At 44.7% G+C, this 19,566-nt stretch overlaps 1 protein-coding gene across 11 annotated transcripts in view; it reads right to left on the reverse strand.

The window, feature by feature from the left end:
* LOC110499563 (kinesin-like protein KIF20B) overlaps positions 1-19,262 on the reverse strand; it is a 49,414-nt gene extending 30,152 nt beyond the window's left edge. The window contains exons 1-22 of one of the 11 annotated variants that reach the window (XM_036956383.1): positions 18,861-19,259; positions 18,276-18,468; positions 18,008-18,127; positions 17,618-17,756; positions 17,173-17,357; positions 16,953-17,040; positions 16,559-16,768; positions 16,140-16,251; positions 15,907-15,978; positions 15,644-15,790; positions 14,999-15,434; positions 13,749-13,888; positions 13,389-13,533; positions 13,005-13,164; positions 12,601-12,662; positions 12,297-12,416; positions 3,973-4,126; positions 2,703-3,352; positions 2,412-2,483; positions 1,723-2,261; positions 1,250-1,388; positions 53-163 (exon numbers count right to left, since the gene is read on the reverse strand). In XM_036956383.1, the coding sequence (XP_036812278.1) occupies positions 53-163; positions 1,250-1,388; positions 1,723-2,261; positions 2,412-2,483; positions 2,703-3,352; positions 3,973-4,126; positions 12,297-12,416; positions 12,601-12,662; positions 13,005-13,164; positions 13,389-13,533; positions 13,749-13,888; positions 14,999-15,434; positions 15,644-15,790; positions 15,907-15,978; positions 16,140-16,251; positions 16,559-16,768; positions 16,953-17,040; positions 17,173-17,357; positions 17,618-17,756; positions 18,008-18,127; positions 18,276-18,468; positions 18,861-18,931 (4,065 nt within the window). In that variant the 5' untranslated portion in view covers positions 18,932-19,259. Of the gene's footprint in view, positions 1-52; positions 164-1,249; positions 1,389-1,722; positions 3,353-3,972; positions 4,127-12,296; positions 12,417-12,600; positions 12,663-13,004; positions 13,165-13,388; positions 13,534-13,748; positions 13,889-14,998; positions 15,435-15,643; positions 15,791-15,906; positions 15,979-16,139; positions 16,252-16,558; positions 16,769-16,952; positions 17,041-17,172; positions 17,358-17,617; positions 17,757-18,007; positions 18,128-18,275; positions 18,469-18,580; positions 18,600-18,860 lie in introns of those variants that run through there. The other 10 variants (XM_036956378.1, XM_036956382.1, XM_036956380.1 and 7 more) reach the window with 10 other exon arrangements.
* Positions 19,263-19,566: the final 304 nt, after the last annotated feature.

The raw sequence follows: 19,566 nt of genomic DNA on the forward strand, positions 1-19,566 counted from the left end.
TATATATTTATCTTTGTTAGAATGAAAATAACCCAGAGAGTACACAACATACAGATTTCAGTTGTTGTATGGTCCGGTCTTTGTTGGCCAAGTCTGCCTGCTGCTGTTTCCTCACTTTCTCCAAGTCCAGCAGTTTCAGTTTGAGAGATTTCTCCAAGACGATCTTGGGTAGGGATAACAAAAAAGGGTCACACATGTTATCAAGTCTTCAATACGTCATTAAGTGTTTAATGCGTTATCCATATTGTATTACTAGTGTTTAATATGTTATTGAAATAGTGATTGTGTGTAGAATTATTCACCAACTACATTGCAAAAGTATGTGGACATTGCAACTACATTGCAAAATTCCACCTGTTCAAATTAGTGGATTTTTGCCATTTCAGCCACACTCATTGCTGACAAGTGTATAAAAAAATGTAAAAATCAAGCACACAACCATGCAATCTCCATAGACAGACATTGACAGTAGAATGCTTATTTTCAATGACGGCCCCTGAACAAGGCAGTGGGTTAACTGCCTTGTTCAGGGGCAGAACGACAGATTTTGTACCTTGTCAGCTTGGGGATTTGATCTTGCAACCTTTCGGTTACTAGTCCAACGCTCTAACCACTAGGCTACGCTGCCGCCCCTACACTCTAACCACTAGGCTACGCTGCCGCCCCTACACTCTAACCACTAGGCTACCTGCCGCCCCTACACTCTAACCACTAGGCTACCCTGCCGCCCCTACACTCTAACCACTAGGCTACCTGCCGCCCCTACACTCTAACCACTAGGCTACCTGCCGCCCCTACACTCTAACCACTAGGCTACCTGCCGCCCCTACACTCTAACCACTAGGCTACCTGCCGCCCCTACACTCTAACCACTAGGCTACGCTGCCGCCCCTACACTCTAACCACTAGGCTACGCTGCCGCCCCTACACTCTAACCACTAGGCTACCTGCCGCCCCTACACTCTAACCACTAGGCTACCCTGCCGCCCCTACACTCTAACCACTAGGCTACCTGCCGCCCCTACACTCTAACCACTAGGCTACGCTGCCGCCCCTACACTCTAACCACTAGGCTACGCTGCCGCCTCTACGCTCTAACCACTAGGCTACCTGCCGCCCCTACACTCTAACCACTAGGCTACGCTGCCGCCCCTACACTCTAACCACTAGGCTACGCTGCCGCCTCTACGCTCTAACCACTAGGCTACCTGCCGCCACAATGAAAAATATAAATCTTTTCAGCCTTTACCTCCTTTTGAACTTGCTGTATCTGTTTTTTAGAGTCGGACAGCTTCTCTTTGAGATCAGAAACTTCATCGTCTTTCCTCTCAAGGTCCAGGCTCAAACTCTTCACTTTGTCCGAGTCAAGTTTAATGGTCTCCTTCAATCTGTGGTCACAAACACATGAGATTCATTTAAAAACACCGCTATATTAGAGAGAGAGGTTTAGCAGTCGGGATGAGCAGGGAAAATAAAGAATTCAAAACAACCCCTAAACCCGGTGCCCTGTACACTTGTAGAGATCTGAGAAGACACGTGTAATCAATCTTGTAACAGCTGCACCTTGCCCTCTGATAGGCAGTACGGTGACAGTTCCACCTAGCATACACCAATCATATCCTCTCAGATCTCCACACGTGCATAGGGTTTAGAGGATGATTTGGGATTGGCCCGTAGGCCTCCCCACTAGTCAGAGTGAACGATGCCAGCCAGCCCACTAACCTGGTGATGTCCTGGGCTCTCTTCTTCAGCTCAGCGTCCTTCTGAGCGATGGCCTCTTCAGCCACGGCCAGCAGCTCCCTCCTCCTCTCCACCTCCCTCCTACGAGCCTCCTGCACCGCAGCGGTCTCCTCATCCTCCCACCTCTCCTGCGCCTCCCTCAGGCTCCGCTGCAGGCCCGACACCTCCGCCTCCTTGTCGAACAGTATCTTCTCCAACTCTGTCACTCTCTCCGTTTGGGACACGGTTACAGCCACCTCCCTCTCTGTTTGGCGTGTGCGCTCCTCTTCCTCCAGATAGGCCAGCTTTCCCTTCAAGGTTGCAACCTCAGCCTCCAGATTAGAGTTTAGTTTCCTCAGCCCCTCAGCTACAGAGTTTTTGCTGTCAACGTGGGCCTCTTCTTTAGCCTCCATTTCCGCCTTAAGCTGCTCCAAGGTCAGTTCCTGTTGGGCCAGTTTCTCTTTCAGTTCCCCCAACTCCTGTTCTATGATCTGCTGTTGGGCCAGTTTCTCTTTCAGTTCCCCCAACTCCTGTTCTGAGATCTGCTGTTGGGCCAGTTTCTCTTCCTGCTGTTGGGCCAGTTTCTCTTTCAGTTCCCCCAACTCCTGTTCTGAGATCTGCTGTTGGGCCAGTTTCTCTTTCTGCTGTTGGGCCAGTTTCTCTTTCAGTTCCCCCAACTCCTGTTCTGAGATCTGCTGTTGGGCCAGTTTCTCTTTCAGCTCCTGTTCTATGATCTGCTGTTGGGCCAGTTTCTCTTTCAGCTCCTGTTCTATGATCTGCTTTTGGGCCAGTTTCTCTTTCAGCTCCTCCAACTCCTGTTCTATGATCTGCTGTTGGGCCAGTTTCTCTTTCAGTTCCCCCAACTCCTGTTCTGAGATCTGCTGTTGGGCCAGTTTCTCTTTCAGTTCCCCCAACTCCTGTTCTATGATCTGCTGTTGGGCCAGTTTCTCTTTCTGCTGTTGGGCCAGTTTCTCTTTAAGCTCCTCCAACTCCTGTTCTGAGATCTGCTGTTGGGCCAGTTTCTCTTTCAGCAGGAGCCTCTCCTCCAGGGCCTCTGAGCATTCCCTCTTCAGTTCCGCCATCTTGTCTCTGAGAAGCCTGCTGTCCCTTTGTACTCCCGACGCAGCCTGAGAGGCCACGACTTCCTGCCCTAGGCGTGCCACTTCCTGTTTCAGGGAGTCAATAAGGGCAGTTTTCTCTCTGAGCTCGTGGTCATGCGTGGCCTGTCGGTCTTCGGCAGCTTTTTCTGCTCTGGCTGTCTGCAGACTGACCTCCCTCTCCATGGCCTGCAGCTTCCCAGTTAGATCCTGGGATTCCCCTCGGAGTGTGCTCATCTCCCGCTGCAAGTCTCCCCGTTCCTGGAGTAGCCTGGCATTCTCCCTCCACGCCTCCTCCTCCACCACCGTGGACAGGGCCTCCTCGTGAGCACGCGTATGCGCCTCCAGCTCAGCTTTCAGCTCCTCCATACAGGAGATATTCTTCTCCTGCACTTTCCAGTCACCCTCTCCGTGTGCTACCCGATCAAGCTGCAGAGTGTCTACTAGTCGCGCCACTTCTGAGGATTTCACTTCCTGCTCCCAGCGCAATCTGTCCATCTTCTCCTCTTCCTCTCCACTACCCTCCCCATGGAATCCTAACAAAGAACAGGACATCTGATGAGTCATCTCTTCAAAAATGTTTTTTTTTAAAAAGGCATTGCAAACAAAGTATATTATAATAGAATCATCGGCAGTATGGTGGGATGTTAGTTTGGGTTAATGGGATGCTTAACAGTATACAACTGAATGAATCTGGTGTTCTGTCCTTAAGCTTTAGCCAGTGGAATGGGATTAGGGCTAGAGGTTTGCTAAACAGCAAATGATAATGAAAAATAAACATTTCTAAGCCCATATTAGTGAGTATGGTTAGTGAAGATCATTTCTCAGAACATGGTGTCTAGACTAATGATGCGACGCCTCAATAATACCTTCCACAGCTGTACAATGTTAGATAGAGAGATAGAGAGATATATATATATATATATATCTGAGTACAGAAAACCAACAAAAGAACAATTTATTATTGTTTAAAATCATGAATACCCCACAAATGGCGAATAGAAGCATTTATACATAAGGAAGTCTGAGGCAGCATGACTTCTGGAGCGCAGACAGCCGCCTTTTTGAGCGGATGTTTTTGCGACCTCCGGCATTACTCTCCTCCCAACAAACGGTGGGAGGGACATCCCGGCAGTGGGAGGAGCCGAACCCATACCTTTCTTGCTAGGGGGCTGTTCCTCCAGGTCCGGCTGGAGGTCCACCAGCCGTTTACGGCTCTCTGTGCGAGAGCTGAGCTGCCCCCCTGCGGAGCAAGTGCAACTGCTCTTCAGACGCCGGAGCTCATCCTTGATGCTGTCGAATGTAGTCTTCTGACAAGGGAAACCCCAAAAACCAGTGTTAAAACATCTAGCATGGCCTACTCAAGCTGGAATAAAAAAAAATTGGTCACGTTCTGGATATGAGCATTCATTAAAAAAAAGGTGACATATGGATGGGAAATTGGCACCAGTAAGCTATAAAAATGGGAGAGGTATTGTCAAATACAGAGGGTGCCAGCGGTACTCAAAGTGAGGTCGGCTAGGTACCGCAGGTGGTCAGATGTCAAAATATAATACATTGTTCATGAATACTACTAAGATATTAAACACAGTTTTGGACAACACATCTGTGGAATAAGTTAAGAGGTTATAATACAATATCATTCATTTACAATGTATATTCTTAACCCTGAGTGACACAGGCCTGGGCAGCTCACAGGGATATTGGTATCCACAGTACATTTTTTAAACTCTGCCCCGTGACAAAATGTGTCGCATTGCAATATTCTCTCAGATGCCAAGACATGGGCTTTTAAAATGTTGCTTCCCAGGGTCAGACTTGGTTCGTCCAGCCAGAACTCATATGCAATTATGTTCATCACTAACACAAAGAGGCTGCTGCCTACATACAAACTTGAAATCATTGGCCACTTCAATAAAAATGGATCACTAGTCACTTTAATGTTTACATATCTTGCATTACACATCTCACATGTACAGTTGAAGTCAGAAGTTGACATACACATAGGTTGGAGTCATTAACACTAGTTTTTCAACCACTCCACAAATGTCTTGTTAACAAACTATAGTTTTGGCAAGTCAGTCAGCCAACAAATGTTTACAGATTATTTCACTTATAAATCACTGATCACAATTCCAGTAGGTCAGAAGTTTACATACACTAAGATGACTGCCTTTAAATAGCTTGGAAAACTCCAGAAAATGATGTCATGGCTTCAGAAGCTTCTGATAAAGTCAATTGGAGGTGTACCTGTGGATGTATTTCAAGGCCTACCTTCAAACTCAGTGCCTCTTTGCTTGACATCATGAGGAAAATCAAAATAAATCAGCCAAGACCTCAGAAAAACAATTGTAGACCTCCAGAAGTCTGGATCATCCTTGGGAGCAATTTCCAAATACCTGAAGGTACCACGTTCATCTGTACAAACAATAGTGCCTAAGTATTAGCACCATGGGACCACGCAGCTGTCATACCGCTCAGGAAGGAGACACGTTCTGTCTCCTAGAGCTGAACGTACTTTGGTGCGAAAAGTGCAAATCAATCCCAGAACAACAGAAAAGGACCTTGTGAAGATGCTGGAGGAAACAGGTACAAAAGTATCTATATCCACAGTAAAACGAGTCCTATATCGACATAACCTGAAAGGCCGCTCAGCAAGGAAGAAGCCACTGCTCCAAAACCACCTTAAAAAAGCCAGACTACGGTTTGCAACTGCACATGGGTACAAAGATCGTACATTGGAGAAATATCCTCTGGTCTGATGAAGCAAAAATATAACTGTTTTCCATAATGACCATCGTTATGTTTGGAGGAAAAAGGGGGAGGCTTGCAAGCCGAAGAACACCATACCAACCAACCATGAAGCACGGGGGTGGCAGCATCATGTTGTGGTGGTGCTTTGCTGCAGGAGAGACCGGTGCACTTCACAAAATAGATGGCATCATGAGGATGGAAAATTATGTGGCTATATTAAAGCAACATCTCAAGACAGGAAGTTAAAGCTTGGTCGCAAATGGGTCTTCCAAATGGACAATGACCCCAAGCATACTTCCAAAGTTGTGGCAAAATGGCTTAAGGACAACAAAGTCAAGGTATTGGAGTGGCCATCACAAAACCCTGACCTCAATCCTATAGAAAATGTGTGGGCAGAACTGAAAGATCATGTGTGAGCAAGGAGGCCTACAAACCTGACTCAGTTACACCAGCTCTGTCAGGAGGAATGGGCCAAAATTCACCCAACTTATTGTGGGAAGCTTGTGGAAGGCTCCACGAAACGTTTGACCCAAGTTAAACAATTTAAAAGGCAATGCTACCAAATACTAATTGAGTGTATGTGTAATTGAGTAAACTTCTGACCCACTGGGAATGTGATGAAAGAAATAAAAGCTGAAATAAATAATTCTCTACTAATATTCTGACATTTCACAATCTTAAAATAAAAGTTGTGAACAAGACAGGGATTTTTACTAGGATCAAATGTAAGGAATTGTGAAAAACAGAGTTTAAACGTATTTGGCAGAGGTGTATGTAAAACTTCCAACTTCAACTGTACATTACATACCATCTATACCCTCTATACCATCTATACCATCTTGCCTCTGTCGCTCTGCATTGCTCATCGATATATTTATATATTCTTATTCCATTCCTTTACTTAGATGTGTGTATTAGGTAGTTGTGGTGGAATTGTTAGATATTACGGTACTGTCGGAACTAGAAGCACAAGAATTTCACTACACTCGCAATAACATCTGCTAACCACGTGCATGTGACCAATAACGTCTGCCAACCACGTGCATGTGACCAATAACGTCTGCCAACCACGTGCATGTGACCAATAACGTCTGCCAACCACGTGCATGTGACCAATAACGTCTGCCAACCACGTGCATGTGACCAATAACGTCTGCCAACCACGTGCATGTGACCAATAACGTCTGCCAACCACGTGCATGTGACCAATAACGTCTGCCAACCACGTGCATGTGACCAATAACGTCTGCCAACCACGTGCATGTGACCAATAACGTCTGCCAACCACGTGCATGTGACCAATAACGTCTGCCAACCACGTGCATGTGACCAATAACGTCTGCCAACCACGTGCATGTGACCAATAACCTCTGCCAACCACGTGCATGTGACCAATAACATCTGCTAACCACGTGCATGTGACCAATAACATCTGCTAACCACGTGCATGTGACCAATAACATCTGCTAACCACGTGCATGTGACCAATAACATCTGCTAACCACGTGCATGTGACCAATAACATCTGCTAACCACGTGCATGTGACCAATAACATCTGCTAACCACGTGCATGTGACCAATAACATCTGCTAACCACGTGCATGTGACCAATAACATCTGCTAACCACGTGCATGTGACCAATAACATCTGCTAACCACGTGTATGTGACCAATAACATCTGCTAACCATGTGCATGTGACCAATAACATCTGCTAACCACGTGCATGTGACCAATAACATCTGCTAACCACGTGCATGTGACCAATAACATCTGCTAACCAAGTGCATGTGACCAATAACATCTGCCAACCACGTGCATGTGACCAATAACATCTGCCAGCCACGTGCATGTGACCAATAACGTCTGCCAACCACGAGCATGTGACCAATAACCTCTGCTAACCACGTGCATGTGACCAATAACATCTGCTAACCACGTGCATGTGACCAATAACATCTGCCAACCACGTGCATGTGACCAATAACATCTGCCAGCCACGTGCATGTGACCAATAACGTCTGCCAACCACGAGCATGTGACCAATAACCTCTGCTAACCACGTGCATGTGACCAATAACATCTGCTAACCACGTGCATGTGACCAATAACCTCTGCTAACCACGTGCATGTGACCAATAACCTCTGCTAACCACGTGCATGTGACCAATAACATCTGCTAACCATGTGACCAATAACATCTGCTAACCATGTGACCAATAACATCTGCTAACCACGTGCATGTGACCAATAACATCTGCTAACCATGTGCATGTGACCAATAACATCTGCTAACCATGTGCATGTGACCAATAACATCTGCTAACCATGTGACCAATAACATCTGCTAACCATGTGACCAATAACATCTGCTAACCACGTGCATGTGACCAATAACATCTGCTAACCACGTGCATGTGACCAATAACATCCGCTAACCACGTGCATGTGACCAATAACATCTGCTAACCACGTGCATGTGACCAATAACCTCTGCTAACCACGTGCATGTGACCAATAACATCTGCTAACCATGTGACCAATAACATCTGCTAACCATGTGACCAATAACATCTGCTAACCATGTGACCAATAACATCTGCTAACCACGTGCATGTGACCAATAACATCTGCTAACCACGTGCATGTGACCAATAACATCCGCTAACCACGTGCATGTGACCAATAACATCCGCTAACCACGTGCATGTGACCAATAACATCTGCTAACCACGTGCATGTGACCAATAACATCTGCCAACCACGTGCATGTGACCAATAACATCTGCCAGCCACGTGCATGTGACCAATAACGTCTGCCAACCACGAGCATGTGACCAATAACCTCTGCTAACCACGTGCATGTGACCAATAACATCTGCTAACCACGTGCATGTGACCAATAACCTCTGCTAACCACGTGCATGTGACCAATAACCTCTGCTAACCACGTGCATGTGACCAATAACATCTGCTAACCATGTGACCAATAACATCTGCTAACCATGTGACCAATAACATCTGCTAACCACGTGCATGTGACCAATAACATCTGCTAACCATGTGCATGTGACCAATAACATCTGCTAACCATGTGCATGTGACCAATAACATCTGCTAACCATGTGACCAATAACATCTGCTAACCATGTGACCAATAACATCTGCTAACCACGTGCATGTGACCAATAACATCTGCTAACCACGTGCATGTGACCAATAACATCCGCTAACCACGTGCATGTGACCAATAACATCTGCTAACCACGTGCATGTGACCAATAACCTCTGCTAACCACGTGCATGTGACCAATAACATCTGCTAACCATGTGACCAATAACATCTGCTAACCATGTGACCAATAACATCTGCTAACCATGTGACCAATAACATCTGCTAACCACGTGCATGTGACCAATAACATCTGCTAACCACGTGCATGTGACCAATAACATCCGCTAACCACGTGCATGTGACCAATAACATCCGCTAACCACGTGCATGTGACCAATAACATCCGCTAACCACGTGCATGTGACCAATAACATCTGCTAACCACGTGCATGTGACCAATAACATCTGCTAACCACGTGCATGTGACCAATAACATCTGCTAACCACGTGCATGTGACCAATAACATCTGCTAACCACGTGCATGTGACCAATAACATCTGCTAACCACGTGCATGTGACCAATAACATCTGCTAACCACGTGCATGTGACCAATAACATCTGCTAACCACGTGCATGTGACCAATAACATCTGCTAACCACGTGCATGTGACCAATAACATCTGCTAACCACGTGCATGTGACCAATAACATCTGCTAACCACGTGCATGTGACCAATAACATCTGCTAACCATGTGACCAATAACATCTGCTAACCATGTGACCAATAACATCTGTTAACCATGTGACCAATAACATCTGCTAACCACGTGCATGTGACCAATAACATCTGCTAACCACGTGCATGTGACCAATAACATCTGCTAACCACGTGCATGTGACCAATAACATCTGCTAACCACGTGCATGTGACCAATAACATCTGCTAACCACGTGCATGTGACCAATAACATCTGCTAACCACGTGCATGTGACCAATAACATCTGCTAACCACGTGCATGTGACCAATAACATCTGCTAACCACGTGCATGTGACCAATAACATCTGCTAACCACGTGCATGTGACCAATAACATCTGCTAACCACGTGCATGTGACCAATAACATCTGCTAACCATGTGACCAATAACATCTGCTAACCATGTGACCAATAACATCTGTTAACCATGTGACTAATAACATCTGCTAACCATGTGCATGTGACCAATAACATCTGCATGTGACCAATAACATCCGCTAACCACGTGCATGTGACCAATAACATCCGCTAACCACGTGCATGTGACCAATAACATCCGCTAACCACGTGCATGTGACCAATAACATCTGCTAACCACGTGCATGTGACCAATAACATCTGCTAACCACGTGCATGTGACCAATAACATCTGCTAACCACGTGCATGTGACCAATAACATCTGCTAACCACGTGCATGTGACCAATAACATCTGCTAACCACGTGCATGTGACCAATAACATCTGCTAACCACGTGCATGTGACCAATAACATCTGCTAACCACGTGCATGTGACCAATAACATCTGCTAACCACGTGCATGTGACCAATAACATCTGCTAACCACGTGCATGTGACCAATAACATCTGCTAACCACGTGCATGTGACCAATAACATCTGCTAACCATGTGACCAATAACATCTGCTAACCATGTGACCAATAACATCTGTTAACCATGTGACTAATAACATCTGCTAACCATGTGCATGTGACCAATAACATCTGCATGTGACCAATAACATCTGCTAACTACGTGCATGTGACCAATAACATCCGCTAACCACGTGCATGTGACCAATAACATCCGCTAACCACGTGCATGTGACCAATAACATCTGCTAACCACGTGCATGTGACCAATAACATCTGCTAACCACGTGCATGTGACCAATAACATCTGCTAACCACGTGCATGTGACCAATAACATCTCCTAACCACGTGCATGTGACCAATAACATCTGCTAACCACGTGCATGTGACCAATAACATCTGCTAACCACGTGCATGTGACCAATAACATCTGCTAACCACGTGCATGTGACCAATAACATCTGCTAACCACGTGCATGTGACCAATAACATCTGCTAACCATGTGACCAATAACATCTGTTAACCATGTGACTAATAACATCTGTTAACCATGTGACTAATAACATCTGCTAACCATGTGCATGTGACCAATAACATCTGCATGTGACCAATAACATCTGCTAACCACGTGCATGTGACCAATAACATCTGCTAACCACGTGCATGTGACCAATAACATCTGCTAACCACGTGCATGTGACCAATAACATCTGCTAACCATGTGACCAATAACATCTGCTAACCATGTGACCAATAACATCTGCTAACCATGTGCATGTGACCAATAACATCTGCATGTGACCAATAACATCTGCTAACTACGTGCATGTGACCAATAACATCCGCTAACCACGTGCATGTGACCAATAACATCCGCTAACCACGTGCATGTGACCAATAACATCTGCTAACCACGTGCATGTGACCAATAACATCTGCTAACCACGTGCATGTGACCAATAACATCTGCTAACCACGTGCATGTGACCAATAACATCTGCTAACCACGTGCATGTGACCAATAACATCTGCTAACCACGTGCATGTGACCAATAACATCTGCTAACCACGTGCATGTGACCAATAACATCTGCTAACCATGTGACCAATAACATCTGTTAACCATGTGACTAATAACATCTGCTAACCATGTGCATGTGACCAATAACATCTGCATGTGACCAATAACATCTGCTAACCACGTGCATGTGACCAATAACATCCGCTAACCACGTGCATGTGACCAATAACATCCGCTAACCACGTGCATGTGACCAATAACATCTGCTAACCACGTGCATGTGACCAATAACATCTGCTAACCACGTGCATGTGACCAATAACATCTGCTAACCACGTGCATGTGACCAATAACATCTGCTAACCACGTGCATGTGACCAATAACATCTGCTAACCACGTGCATGTGACCAATAACATCTGCTAACCACGTGCATGTGACCAATAACATCTGCTAACCACGTGCATGTGACCAATAACATCTGCTAACCACGTGCATGTGACCAATAACATCTGCTAACCACGTGCATGTGACCAATAACATCTGCTAACCACGTGCATGTGACCAATAACATCTGCTAACCATGTGACCAATAACATCTGTTAACCATGTGACCAATAACATCTGCTAACCATGTGACCAATAACATCTGTTAACCATGTGACCAATAACATCTGCTAACCATGTGCATGTGACCAATAACATCTGCATGTGACCAATAACATCTGCTAACCATGTGCATGTGACCAATAACATCTGCTAACCATGTGCATGTGACCAATAACATCTGCATGTGACCAATAACATCTGCTAACCATGTGCATGTGACCAATAACATTTGATGTGTTGTGATGAGGGTGGTCCCTGATGAATTTTCTAGCACAAAAGGGCCCCCCCCCCTTGAGAATCAGTAGACTATGAAACAGGCTGATGGCTTGTCATTTAAAATGAACTTACATCCTTGATAGTGTCTTTGACCTGCTGGTCCACGGTGTTCCGAAGCGAGGAGATCATCTCATCCTTCTCATGACACACCTCCACGAGGTCGGAGAACTTCAGCTCCTGAGACTCCAGAGTCTACAAGAGAAAACACACAAAAAAAAAGGTTTGTCAGTACGACTCTCAGTTAACACAGAACTAAACTGCAGCATCATCATGTGGTATACGTAGTTTGTCCACGATTGACTAGTTAGAATCAAAAATAAGTCACATTGCTGCAAAATACCCCATCCAAAATAAAAAAAAATGCATTTGCCAGTACCTTTCTAGCCTCGTCAAGCTGTTCATTTGATTGCGGTGCTCGTCTGCAATAATTTTCCAGTTCTGAAAATCAACGGAAGACAACGGACTAATCAACCAGAAGGAAACCTAGCACGTTCCATCACAGACACTGAAAAAAATAATAAAATCAGGTTAACCGGTCTGCTTCTGTCATTGATGGATAGTGAAAACTGCTGATTAACAGGTTATTACTGACAGAGTTCTACTGAAAGGTGAATGTGACAGAGTGCACCAGTGTTTCCTAATCCTGGTCCCGAGGACCCAAAAAAGGGTGCAACATCTTGGTTTTTAACATTACACACCCCATTCAAAATCATCGTCATGCCTTCGCTTAGTGGACTCCATTGTGTCGTGCTAAAATAAAGCGGCCGGCCAGTTGGTTACCATTGGTTTTGACAGGCAGCTGCTCTGAGAGGTTGGAGACGGTGTCACTACTTGGGTGGGCGACCACCAGACATGTCTTGCACGTCTCAGCCGCCATCTTTATGCCTGCCAGGTCACTGCACATGGAGTCAAACATGCCTCCCAACGACGAGCGGTCCTTCTACACGAGACAATACACATGTTTAATTCAGCAGAAGCTCTTATCCAGAGCGACGTACATTCATCTTAAGATCGCTAGGTGAGACCACATGTCATAGTCGGTACGTGATTCCTCAATAGAGTAGTTATCAGCAAAGTCAGTGTCGGGTGAAGGAAGAGACAAGGCTATTTATGATGGAGGTTGACACTGCTCGGTGGCAAACGTGTCTAGTTTGGCCGTATTACCGTGGCTCGCTCTGCTCTGTCCAGTTCTTCATCGGTTCTTTCCAGCTCCTCTTGACTGGTGTTCTTGTTCACTAGATTCTTCAGGATCTCTAGACGCCTCTCCGCTCTCTCCTCGACAATCTCCTTCTCTTTGGCCAGACGTTCCCTTTAAAAAAGACAAAGAAATCAAGTTATTATAGCTACAGCTTGTTCAGTTTTATGCATTTCAAAAACATTTACCTTTAAATCCCCCTTACTAATGTAAAGCTTTGAGTACCTCAGTTGATAGAAAAGCAATATATAAATCCAATCTATTATTATTTTAAAAAGCAGCCCTACAAAAATGATTACTTAAAACCAAACAGGCAGAGAAGAGCTCACTTGTAGTCGGTCTGCATTTCAGAGAAGAGCTCCGAGAACTCCTTGGTGACCTCGTCCCGGATCCGAGATTCCAGAGCCAGGTTTTCAGACCTCTCTTTCTGGAGCTGCTCCCGGAGCTCCTTCAGCTGGAGGAGTTGGCTCTGAAAGGGTTAACAGACATTAAAATACTTACTTCACATTTCTCTCTTGTGGACAGACTTACATATATTTTTTTACATTTTATTTTAAATAAAGCATCTGACCAAATTACATAAGAATTTAGTTCTGGGTGAACTTTACATTCATAAAAAGGGACCAGAGTTTTGACAATGTGACCTGATCAGGCAAAAGTCTGGTCTCTTTACGAGACTATTGGTAGGCCTGAATCTTCCTCAAATTTCAGAACAATCAAATCAGGGCTCTGGCGTAAAGAGGCCCCTCGGTCTGGCGTAAAGAGGCCTGGTGCAATGAGATCCCTTGTGCAATGAGATCCCTCAATATGGTGTAATGAGGCCTGGGGTAATGAGATCCCTCAATATGGTGTAATGAGGCCTGGGGTAATGAGGTCCCTCAATATGGTGTAATGAGGCATGGGGTAATGAGATCCCTCAATATGGTGTAATGAGGCCTGGGGTAATGAGATCCCTCAATATGGTGTAATGAGGCCTGGGGTAATGAGATCCCTCAATATGGTGTAATGAGGCCTGGGGTAATGAGATCCCTCAATATGGTGTAATGAGGCCTGGGGTAATGAGGTCCCTCAATATGGTGTAATGAGGCATGGGGTAATGAGATCCCTCAATATGGTGTAATGAGGCCTGGGGTAATGAGATCCCTCAATATGGTGTAATGAGGCCTGGGGTAATGAGATCCCTCAATATGGTGTAATGAGGCCTGGGGTAATGAGGTCCCTCAATATGGTGTAATGAGGCCTGGGGTAATGAGATCCCTCAATATGGTGTAATGAGGCCTGGGGTAATGAGGTCCCTCAATATGGTGTAATGAGGCCTGGGGTAATGAGATCCCTCAATATGGTGTAATGAGGCCTGGGGTAATGAGATCCCTCAATATGGTGTAATGAGGCCTGGGGTAATGAGATCCCTCAATATGGTGTAATGAGGCCTGGGGTAATGAGATCCCTCAATATGGTGTAATGAGGCCTGGGGTAATGAGATCCCTCAATATGGTGTAATGAGGCCCGGTGTAATGAGGCCTGGGGTAATGACATCCCTGGCAACACTCAGCCCTAGTAGCTAGGGGGAGAGCCTTACCTCATAAGCATCTTTATCGCTGACAAACTTGTCATAGTCCACTCCTTGCATGGTCTCCTCAATCACGCTGTCCTCTGCCGTGCTCTCCTCTTCCATGTCATCAACATCCTCCTGCACATCCTCCAGACTGGTCTCCCAGCCAACCAGGGAGCTCCTTCTCCGCCGACCCAACAGGTTCTTCCTGTCTGCGTGGTCGACGATCATGGACAGTTCCCGGGCCGACGTCTTGGTGGCGAGATGGGGGACGACGGTCTTGGATGTCAGCACCACCACCTTCTGAGCCACGGCGGAGAACTTGAGCACGTTGATCGTCTCGTCGTACATGGAGGCACACTGGTTGATGTTGACGACCATGCAGGCTTTGCCCCACCCACAGAAGAAGCCCTGCAGGTAGTGGGTGAGCTTGCTCTCCCTGAAAGGGATGTGCTGTGGTAGCCTAGCAAACAAGCGGCAGGTCAGAAAATAAATTGTATTTATTACGTTTGGACAGGGACGATGTACAACAAAACCACACTTCTCAGAGCACTGGGAAATGAGTTGAAGATTCAGCTAAAAGATTACGTATACCCACCCCCAATATTAGGAAGGTGTTCCTAATGTTTTGTAGACTCTTTTACATATGTCAAAAAAGCAGAGAAGGCTCACTTGGATTGCTGGCTTTGACGTAAGGCGTTGATGCACTTTCCCAGCGTCATCAGCGAAGTGTTGATGTTCCCGGCCTCTTTCAAACGCTCCCCTTTATTCTGCGTTTTAGCACACCGCTCTGACCCAGCCAGGTCACACAGGGACAGCCTGAACAGAAAGACAAAAACAGCCTTGCCTTTAGACACCCACAAGTACTGCACGGGGCTCATATAAGATATTTACCGTGCGCAAAAATGAATGAATGAAATATGCATTTCACTTACTCGCTGACAGAGTTAACGCGCGGAATCCGAGCATCTTCAATCCGCAGGATACGAACAGAAAATATGCTGTGGCTGAGCATAGGAACGGAACAGATTCATTTTTTTTATAAGAGCTCAGCGGGGTCAATCTACTCTACTGTGTGAACTTGGCTCACGCAAGTGAGTAACAGCCCTAAAGAAACATTCAAATGAATAACTGAAAAAGGAAACGGACGTGCTTTAAACGCTCATACCTCCGGCTCGAGAGGAGGTTGAGCTTTGTGCTGGCAAAGCTCTGGTTCTTCTTCCCTAGCTTCATCACCTTGTAGGCTTCCGCCGCATTGTTCACCTGTATCCACTTCAGATCTGAAATCACACACAGGAACATTTGGTCCTGTGCAGCTCAGTTGGTAGAGCATGGTGCTTCTCCAACAGGATTGTGGGTACGATTCCCGGGATAGATATATAAAGAACTTGTTATACAGCAATATAATATAATAAAATAAAAAATATATATATATATATATATATATATATATATATATATATATATATATATATATATATATATATATATATATATATATATATATATATATATATATATATATATATATATATATATATATATAATATATATATGTGTGTTTTACACCTCCAATGCATCTGTTACCTTTTACAAAGGAGTTGCCTTTGACATCCTGTGATAGCCGCAGCGTGGATCTCTTCAGGGCCCCGATCGGTACGGGCTCCAGCAAGTCGTGAATATTCTCGTTGTAGATTTCACAGAAGGACACCCAGACTGAGAACTTGGTGTGTGCGTCAACAACCAGACTGAAAGCGTCTTCGGTCACAGTCCTCTCGATGTCACTTAGTGTGGACCCTGTCAGAGAAACAAGTGGCGGGGTTAGCCTGTTTACAAACCCTATTGTTGGATAGAGGTCTATTGTGATGACAAACGATGCACCAAACTACGAGAGAGAGAGAGAGAGGTGACAGTTATGTATAAATGCAAAACATGAACATGCATGGTGATGTAAGACCACATAAATGATGAATCTCCTTGCCTTGCAGGCTTGTCTTGCTTGTCTGGCTGGTGGAGCTTGTCTGGCTGGTGGAGCTTGTCTGGCTGGTGGAGCTTTTCGGGTTATCACTCTATGGGGGAAGAGCAATGATATAATATAAATTATTAAACGCAAAGAAAAACTTGTTAAGTAATGCAATGGCTTAAAAATATATATATATATTTTTTTTAAATGAATTTGGGTTAATAAATCAACCCTGTACCTCCTTGAGGAGCCTGAAGAGGTTTCTCTTGTTAGTGGCCTCTTCACTCTGCTGGTCTTTAGTGAGCCTGATGAACTCTCTGCATCGTTGTGGCTTGATAGTCATCTGGTCGTAAACACGGCCCTCAATGCTGTTGAAGATGACATTCAAAGACCTGGGGAGGATCCCTGCGTTGGTCTCTGGACCTTAAAAAACAACAACAGGTGTTGAAGATTTGTTAATGTGTGAATCATGTCGTCTTAGTGTATTTTTAATGGGAGTTGGCCATAAAGAGCAAGGGGTTGAAGGGTCAACATATGACTTGACTTTAAAAAGGTTTTGCGTTTCAGTGTCATTCAAACAGTGAATCTGTGCAACAGCTAACTCAGGCCAGCCCTTGTGTACAAGTAGGATGTTAGGACAAAAAAGCTGCAAGGCAAGAAAAATAAATCTAGAAAAATCAAACCTAGAAATGTGAATGTCTTTCCGGCATTTGTGACTCCATATGTGAAAACCAGAGAATTTCCACCTTCCAGAACATCCTTGACCAGACTTCTCACTGTGCCATCAAACATCTCCCTCTGAGAGGTTTCTGGCCCCAACACCTGAGGACCAAAATAAATTAACAGTGTTGTTAGAAGATCCATCTTCTGTTCCTTATAAGGATTGTGGTTATTTATTTATTTATTTTCTTGTGAGTTTTTGTTCTACTTTGTTAAAATGTGTTTTATACAGGGACAGTACACATTAAAATCAACATTACTGAAAATGTGTCAGATTTAGTTGGCAGGCTAAATAAATAAATATATATATATATAGTGTCCCTGGATGGCACTGACAGGCCCTGCTGAATGACCTGTGAGAACTGGAACCGTTGAGCTGTCTGAGGGACTGATTTGTCACTAAGCCTTGCTGAGAGGGAAGTCCTTGGAGCCTTGAGGAGCACCTTGTCTGGGGGCTCAATGGAAACGCAGCCCTTGAATTTGTACAGCAAAGGTCAACAAGTCAATGGTCAATTTAAAAACTTTTGGTCAACAGTTATTATCCAAGGCCTCTTGTTACCTGACGTGTGTGCTTCTTGTGAAAAAAAACTATTTCAAGCCAGAGCAGTGTGTTCAAATTACCTGCGATTCGCCATTTTCTCTTTCAGTTGATGCGAACGGTCGAATGCGGAGGTACACCTGCAAGTGCTCGTTCTCTCCTAGGCACGACTCCTGTGAGTGAAACTCTGATAAAAGGTCTTTCCTCAGGTCGTCGACGTTAATTTCTCTCTCCTCTGCGTTTTCCAATGTGCTGTGACAACCTGATTCTATCATCCTGGTGTCATATAATGTGGTGGGGACAAAGAAACAGGGTGTTGAGCAAAAACACTGGCTATATGTTAGTTAGTTACCAACGCACATTAGCAACTCGCTAGCTAACAAATCACCTTCGACATTAATAAACCGTAAACAGATCACAGCACTAAAACAGGCGGAGTAGAACATGTTTTTGTCGGCTTGAACGAAACAAATTGGTAACTACACTGACAGCTAGTTAACGTTGGCTAACCACTATTGCCACGGCAACACAGCTAACTTAACAAGGTAGCGGTGTTAATCTTTTTTTTTTGTAACATAATGAAGAGACATGTAAACCACTAACTTACCCAAATATATTCTAATCATTAGGGGAAAAAAATGATATTAGGGTTTTTAATGTCTACTTACGTGACAGACCTTTTTTTGTTTCGCAACGAAATTCCGTCTTCTGTTGTCGTCCAAAACTGTCCCGGTCTCATTTTTAAATTCGACCAATCGGGAGACTGATCTCACTGATTTGTTTTTAACCGGAAGTGCTCATAGAAGACGCTGTCAAATATTGATTCTGTTTCAAACAAACCTTTGCATCTAATGATTTTGTGTGATAGCTATGTATTTCTGAATATTATATTATCCATACGCCCACATTCCTATGATTGACTTCAATCTCTGCATCAACACGATATTTTTTTAAATATATTTTTTTCCTTTTAAATCAATATTGAATTGAGATCTAGGAAAGGGAAGGAGAGGAGGAAAGGGAGCTAGGATTATGCAAAGAGAGATTACATGTATGTGGTAGTGATTCACCAAAGTTAGTGCTTTATGGAATCCTTGGGACGTCGCTAACTAACCCCTAAACCAGCTGGGCTCCAACCCTGTTCTTTGAAACGTACAGGACTGTAGCTATTCACTCCAACACTCTACTACACCTGATTTTAATAATTAGCTGGTTGATAAGCTGAAATCAGGTTAGTTACAACTGGGGTTGGAGTGAAAACATGCACGGTAGCTCTCCAGGAACAGGGTTGGAGAGCCCTACCCTAGAGCAGGGGACTTCAACTCTTACCCTACGAGGCCCGGAGCCTGCTGGTTTTCTGTTTTACCTGATAAT

The sequence above is a fragment of the Oncorhynchus mykiss genome, chromosome 20 (genome assembly GCF_013265735.2).
Source record: "Oncorhynchus mykiss isolate Arlee chromosome 20, USDA_OmykA_1.1, whole genome shotgun sequence".
NCBI lineage: Eukaryota > Metazoa > Chordata > Actinopteri > Salmoniformes > Salmonidae > Oncorhynchus > Oncorhynchus mykiss.